The sequence below is a fragment of the Vombatus ursinus genome, unplaced genomic scaffold (genome assembly GCF_900497805.2).
Source record: "Vombatus ursinus unplaced genomic scaffold, bare-nosed wombat genome assembly UNPS02014861.1, whole genome shotgun sequence".
NCBI classification, from domain to species: Eukaryota; Metazoa; Chordata; class Mammalia; order Diprotodontia; family Vombatidae; genus Vombatus; species Vombatus ursinus.
The window spans coordinates 7,056,422-7,064,275 of record NW_020954639.1 but is presented as its reverse complement, the minus strand read 5'-3'; the positions used below and the strand labels follow the sequence as shown (position 1 = coordinate 7,064,275).

Genomic DNA, 7,854 nt, shown 5'->3' with positions numbered 1-7,854 from the left:
AACGAAACAGAGAAGTTATTAAAAAGATAGAGCCTGAAGAGCACGGTTCTAGGTATGCAAAGGGAGGGACGATAACCAGATTGATACCTACCTAGGCCTACTTGGGTAGATAGATTACTTGGGTAATCAGATTTTTCATTTTGGAGGGTGGGGTGTGATACTCAGGAAGTAAAATTCTGACTAGAGGGCAAGCCTGGGGGGGGATATCTTTGGACAGTATGAATACAGTAGATCACTATATTACAAAGAAGTTTTGGGGGTAAAGGACAATAAGGGAAAATGCCTACTTGGCCATTTTGCCTAGTGCTCTCCTGGGCAGTCATTGAAAATCACTGATTCCAGAATTAGAATATCAGGGCTAATTCTGAAGGCTGCATTCCTCAGCTTCCCTCAGTTTAGCCTGGTCTCTGTCTCAGATTAGTCTAGCCCAACTTCAATTCAGGCCAATTTCTCCAGCCTGATCCTTAATTTCCCCACTACTGGAAGGAAGGGGGATGGGTGGAGAGAAGAAAGAAAAGAAAACAATATATGCATAAAGTCACCTTGTCCCTTATCATTACTACGAAATAATGCAGCATTTCAGGGATTATCCTAATCACAAGGACAAATTCCTGGGAGTGATCTTTTTCTCACAGACCTCAAATAGCCTTTGAACAACTCTTAAATGCCCTAGTAATACAACGAAGCAAAGTATCACAGTCTCCTGTCCTCAAGGAACTTACTATTTAATACCCTTCTGATTCCCTGCTCTCTGACAAAGGGCTGCACCAAACTTGGGAAGGGAAGGGAAAGAGAAGAGTTTTCTAGTTTACAGTTATTGACAATACAGGTTTGCTGTATAGACAATACCTTCATGGCCACCTGACTACTCCCCAAACCGGGCTCCTGTTCCATGTATAAGGCAGACTTTAGAGCATTACAGAAACATGAGCCATTATTATCACTGAAAAGAGTGCTGGATTTCTGAAAACTTGGCTTTGACTTCCAGCTGTGCCATTTAATACCTGTGTGGATCAGAGATGGAGAATTGGAAGATTATCTAGTTCAACCGCCTCTTTTTACAGCTGTGGAAATTGTGGTTCAGGGTAATTAAATGACTGGCGGAAGGTTGCATAAATACTAAGTGTCAAAACTAGATAACCTCTAGTTTAGACAGCATCTAAACTAGTTGTCTAAACTAGTTGACCTCTCAACCCAGTCCCAGCTCTAAATCTATAGAATATAAGCTTCCTGGTGGCAGGGACTGCTTCATTTTTGTTATTTTATCTCTAGTACCTAGCCTACGTGGTACCTGGCAGAAGCAGGCTTTAAACTCAGGTCTTCCACTAAAAAGCTTTCTATCCTACAATGTAACCTCTGGGCACGTGTGGCACTGAATGGGGGATGGGCCTGGAGTCAGAAAGATTCATCTTCCTGAGTTCAAATCTGCCCTCGGATATTTCTTTACTAGCTGAGTGATCCTGGGCAAGTCACTCAGCCCTTTTTGCTTCAGCTCCTCATCTGTAAAATGAGTTGGAGAAAGAAATGTCGAACCACTCCAGTATCTCTGCCAAGAAAACCCCAAGTGGGGTCACCAAGAATCATGACTAAATATTTAAGATGAAGGGTTTTTAAACCCTCTTCTAGCTCTAAATCTATAGAATGTAAATTCCTTGAGGGCAAGGACTGCTTCATTTGGATTGTTTTATCTCTAGTATCTAGCATAGTGCCTGGGGAATACCATTCAAATACATATTTGTTGATGAACTGATGATCAGCACCTTGCTACTAAAAACAATCTTAACATTTTATAAAGATCATAATGCCATTTTCCTTGATTCTGTTACATACTCTCAAATTCCAAGTAACTTTATGCCCTCCAGAAGTCTGGAGACCAAAGGGATTCATTCCATGATTTCAACAAGGTCAACAACTAAATCAATGCACTGCCCTAAAATAAACCAGGGATCTACTGACTCGATGTGCAAACACCAAAATACATTCTCCGGATCGTCACAATTAGTGCCTCACACATCTCTCTCTTCGTTCCAACTAGCCCCAACCATCCCTCCTACTTCCATCCTCCTCATCTAACGCTTTCTACCTGCGTGACCATGGGCGAGTCTCTTGGCTTCACTGTAAAATAGAGGCTTTTTTTTAAAAATCAGATAATCCCAAGATCCCTTCCAGCTTGAGATGAGAGGCTTCCCTTCCCCGGCTCTCAATTCTCCTCTTACCCCCCATCTCTTCTCCCTACTCCAATACCTTTCCCTCTACTTCTGGATCCACATATGTAGTCGTCCAGTATTTGGGGCCCCCCAAAGAGGGCAAACTCACTCTTCCTTGCCTGTGTTTCTCCCTGTGTCTGGTTTCCATCTTACTTGGGGGAATAAAACACAAATAGAGATATTTCATTAATATTCTACCTAATCTCCCGTCTAGCTCCTTCTTTGGATAAGGAGTGCAGGGAACTGAGGGAGAGAAAGATGGAAATAATAATTATATTTTTTTTTAAGAAAGAAAAAGCGAAAGGAAGAAAGCTGAAGTGGCTCCAGCTACCACTGGTGCTCTGGGTGTCGGCGGAGGACGGGGATCCCTTGAGACTTGGTAGCGCGCACGCTGCCTCCCTTGTGCCCCGGGCACCCCAGCTCCTGGCTCCGGCTCTTTTTCTCCGGCCACTTGAATGTGCTTCCAGGGCAGCCGATGCCGCGAAAAAGGAAGAGGAGGCGACAGCAGAGGAGGCGGGGATGTCGCGGGAGCGGGGGTTTCCCCCAGCGGCGGCGGCTGCAACGGCTGCAGCCCGGAGGAATCCCCCCTCCTGGCTGGCGGTGGCGGCCCGGGGGCACGCGGACAGCGCGCGGGGCAGGCTGAGACGCCCCGGCGGCCGCGCATTTGGGCTCCGCAGCCAGGCTGGCCAGCAGCTCTGGTTACCACCCCCTTGAACCGGAACCTTTTGCAAAAGGCAGCTTGAGGCCGCTGCAGCCGCTGCTCCTGCTCCAGCTCCTGCTGCTGCTCCCGCAGCGGCCGCGGCGGACTTCAGCCAGCTCGGGCGGAGAGAGTGCCAAGGCCGGGAGGGGCGCCCCAGCCCCGGGCCGGGCCATGGCTGCGGCGGGATGACTTAGGCGCCGCCACCGCTGCAGCCACACGCGCGCGCGCGCGTGTGTGAGTGTGAGTGTGCGTGCGTGCATGTGTGTGTGTGTGTGTGTGTGTGAGAGAGAGAGAAAGAGAGAGGAAGAGAGAGTGGTCGGGGTCTTCCTTCCCCTCACTGCACCGCGGAGCCAGCTAGGACGTGCTTTCGCGCAGAGGCCGGTTGGATGAACCATTGGGGAGAGCGGCGAGCGTGTGCGACCGAGGGGGCAGCCTGGGAAGCCGCCTCCGCCTCCTCTTCCTCCTCTTCCTCCGCCTCCTCCTCCTCTTGGTCCTCCGCCTCCTCCTCCGGCTCCCCGTTGTTGTCTCCTCCTCCGCCGCCCATGGCTAGGCACCGCCGCCGCCGCCGCTGCTGCAGCTGCTGACCGGGGCAGCTGGGCTGCGCCTTGCATCCCCCGCGGCGGGGAGCGAGAGCCCCACGCCCCCTCCTTCCTCCCCTACCCTTTCCCTATCCCCATCCCCACCCCCTTTGCCCCCCGCATCCCTTCCCTCCTCTGCCCCCGCCCCTTTACCCTGCACCCCTATCCCCGGAGGGGGGGGTTGGGGAAGTGGTAGAAGGAGAAAGCAACGGGAGGAGGAATTGGGGAGGCCAGTGAAGATGGGGAACACTACGTCTTGCTGTGTGTCGTCCAGCCCAAAGCTCAGGAGAAATGCCCACTCCCGGCTGGAGTCCTATCGGCCAGATACTGAGCTGAGCCGGGAGGACACAGGCTGCAACCTGCAACACATCAGCGACCGAGAGAACATTGATGGTGAGTACTAGATGGGGAAAGAGAAGAATTTTGTGTGTGTGTGTGTGTGTGTGTGTGTGTATTTTGTGTGTGTGTGTGTGTGTGTGTGTTGTGTGCGCGCGCGCTCCAGCCTCTATGTCCTGGAAAGGGGGTCAAGAACTCGGAGTGGGCAGTTGGGGAGAGTGGTTTTAAGAAGGAGGGGGCTCCCCCCCCCTTTTGGCCTTTCTCCCTTCCCCTTCCATCTCCTCCTATGCCTCTAGAGATGAACCGAAAATCTAAGGATGAAGCTAAGGATGGATACTGCTCCCAACGTCCCTTTCTCTCTGGTTTTTGGTCCCTGGTCCCGTTGGGCACCTCCGCATCGTTTCCTTCATCCCTTTATGATTTTTCTGCCCTTTCATATTAATTCTTTGCTTCAGCGCTCCTCCCCTCAGCTAAAATACTAGTATTTGTTAACTATGTTTCTAATGGGAAGAGTTGTGTTTATAAATTGGAAACTGGTGTTCTGGGTCTCTGGGGGAGCTCCCTGATGGGTGCTGCTGGTTTGTTCTGAAGTTTGTACCAGTGAGTGGCAGAAAAAACTTTACTGACCTGGTACCTCACTGAACTGTCCTGTTTAGACAGTCTTGGTGCTGCTGCCTTGGGGCTGGTCAGAATAGACAAACCGTGGGCATTGGTGACAGCCACCCCGCCTTCTTTTTCAGAGATGATGGAACAAGTGAGAGCTGTCAAACCTTAGAGGTGTCAGTTTTTGCCTTTTATATCCTGGGTAACCATATTATATGGATTGAGGGTAGTGGAAAAATGAGTATGTACTGGGTGAAATATATTTCCATTACTCCAAAGTAATGTATTAATGTTGGGTTAGCTGAAGGTAGCTAACTCCCATTTTGGAGTTGTAGTTACTGAAAAGTGCTTTGCAGTTAGAGTATAGTTGGACTCCTGGTGTGTTGTATTCTTCAAACTAATCAGACCCTGAAAATGGACTGCCAGCTTTCCTGACCCTGGTTTCATGTTAGTTGCTGGGTTCCCAACTGCCCCCTACCCATGTGGTAAATGCTTTTTTAAAAATGCAGCAAAACCTTTCTCATACCAGAACTACAAATTATATACCTTTCTTTGGAGCTTTTTCAGGAATATTAAGAGATTAGGAGAAAGATTTGGATTATATCAGATAATGACTTTACTCAAAATAATATCATAAAAAGGGCTTATGTATTGAGTTATATTATCTTTCTATGGAATTGTGGCTGTAGTCCGGCACAGGGCTTTGGTTTGCAGTAGAGAAACTGGGGGAAATAATGCCCTGATTGTTGCCCCCTCTTAATGATTAACCATTGGCTTTATTCTTTGTATTATTGCTAGCCCAGACTCTTAGCAGAGAACATTCAGTAAGAAGTTAGTTTACACTTTTGGTTCAGGAATGCTTTAAGTAAAAATTTTAGGTATTTTTAGTCTTTCAGAAAACTTACAACCAGAAATTTCTTGATTCTTTGGTTTTGCCAAGAATCTTCTGTTTCATTGGCCCTGTTAACTGTTCTATACAAGTTCCTTGTGTTTGCATGAATGAAAGTACTGATGAGGCAAAAGTGTATACTTTCTCTGTTGTAATAATCCAATTCCTGTCTGTTTGAGAATGGAGCATTGACTCAAGTGTTAGACAGTGGAAAACCCAATGTAAGTGGCACAAAAGGAATTATTATTTTCCCATCATGTCGTAAAACTGACATAATCTAATTCTCAGAAGTGGTAACTTTCTTCAATTCTGTAAAATATGCCTCGACTTTAAGATTTCAGTCTTGCCCTCCCTTGATTGTATGTGGGTACAGAGGTTAAAACACACACACACACACACACACACACACACACACACGTGTGTTTCCAACTTTATGAGATTGTTGTGGAAGGCCATTATTCAATCCCTTAGAGTTGACCTATATAGTTCCATGTTTGGAAACAATTCTTCTCATGGGATTCATGTGAATTTACATTTTGTGGAGGTTTTTAATCTTAAATGATAGATTTGTCTAAACAAATCCACAGTACAGTTTGATTTCTTAGAAGCTGGTTGTATAGAGATGGCTATAATAAGAAAACACAAAAAAAGTAATTGTAACCAGCTCTTTGGTGCAACAGCTTGGAAGGATTTTGTGGGAACAATAGAACAGTATCATATGTTTTTTCTTTTGCGAGAGTTGAGGTTTCAGTTGTTAAGTATCCTAGAGAGGGGTGAGGTGGGGAGGGGGAAGAATATTTGGAAGTCTCTGGATTTTGTTTTTAAGAGCTTGGGATCATTTGAGTGATGGCAGGGTAGATTATAGAAAGTTTTATTGTTTCAAGAGGAAAGGCTGACCGGGGTGGGAACAGTTATTTGGCAGTAGGCTTCTCCTTAATGATAGCATCACTGCAGTACTGTATAATTCCTGGCTGAGACTCTTCAGATGATGCCATTCTAATCCCAGAAATGCTAATTCACTACTTAAACAATGTTCTATCATTCTCCCAAAATCTGATTCAGTAAGTAATACTTCCAGGATTTACTCACTGCATTGAGCTCTTTGCAAGCTTTCAGGGCTGCCCCTTCTTCAGAGCTGGAGGTTAGGCATAAGACTGCTGGTTTGTTTAGACTGGGTTAGAGTTTGCCCTAACTCCAGAATTGAGCTTGGATGATTGCTTTTCAAAGTCAGAAACTGATGAGTTGACATTTTGGAATTCCACCAGCAGTCAAAAGAAGTAGCCAGGCCATTCCATTTTTCTTGTAGCAGTAGCAAAAACTGCTTTCTTAAAGCAAATACTGCTATTCAAAGTATATGAGTTCTGAGGGGGTAGCAGCATGGCTGGAAATGAGAAGTTCAGAAAAGTTTAGGAAATAAATGCGTAATGAATACTCTAGGTCAGTTCTCTGTGGCATACAGCAAACACATACCCATGTATCATTTTTAGTTTATTGTATAGAACTCTGCAGCCAGCAGAAACCTTGTCTGCTTTATTAAATGTGCTTCATGTGATGGCTCCAACAGTGTTTCTTGCTTTTTCCTATTTAATATATACTAATAATATTCATGATGATTCTCATAGGACAGCTGCTTATATTGAAGTTAAAAAAATTCCCACCACATACTGCTGGTGTGCTTGAATTTTTCATAATTTTTCCTTTGGAGATAAGGGTCCCTTCCTGGTTATTATAATAATGACAACATCTTGCATTCATGTAGTGCTTTTTTCCTTATAATTGTCTTCACATTTTAAAATCTTGTTTTATGTTTGAACTTGCCTTCTGAGACAGGGCAAGTATTTTTGTCCTTATTTTGCAGATCAAATACAAAGAAAGCTATGAATGACTCTTAACAGGATTTTTAAAGCTAGAAGGGATCTTCAAGGTCATCTAGTTCACCTTGTTTATTTTACAGATTTGGAAACTGAGACTTGGAATGGAGGTGAATCTATTTGAAGTCATACAGCTATTTAATATCCAGGCCAAAACTAGGAATGGGCTATCTTAACTCCTGATTAAATGCTCTTTCTACCATATCCCCAGGGTGATGCAGCTAGTTAGTGGGAGATGAGGTATTAAAACTTAGCTCTCTTGGCTTCCTGCCTCCTGCTCTTTAGACCATGTAGTCATGCTGGAAGTATGTCTTGGCTTGCAGTTCAGCATTATCTTTTTGACTGAATATTTGCAAGGCAGTGTGGCTGTTGAATAGAGGACTGGCCAGGGAGTCAGGAAAAGCTAGGTTCAAGTTCTGTCTTGGATATACACTAGTTATGTGATCAAAGGCACGTCACTTAGCCCCTCAGAAGCCCAGGCAACTCTCTAAGGCTATAAATGGCAGATCAGTTGCCCATCTTCATTAGCAGAGGTTGGAGAAGAAAGGTCCTGTGTGAGGAAGAGCAAGTAGGTCTGTTTGACTAGAATTTCCATACTGATGAAATAATAGGTACACATATATACATACATATATGTATATAGATATACACATACATATATGTATATAGA

At 45.2% G+C, this 7,854-nt stretch overlaps 1 protein-coding gene across 1 annotated transcript in view; it reads left to right on the top strand.

The window, feature by feature from the left end:
• Positions 1-3,509: 3,509 nt before the first annotated feature.
• Positions 3,510-7,854, top strand: part of CCNY (cyclin Y) — a 288,024-nt gene continuing 283,679 nt past the window's right edge. The window contains exon 1 of the mRNA XM_027841625.1: positions 3,510-3,878. Coding sequence (XP_027697426.1) covers positions 3,725-3,878 — 154 coding nt within the window. The 5' untranslated portion in view covers positions 3,510-3,724. The remainder of the gene's footprint in view (positions 3,879-7,854) is intronic.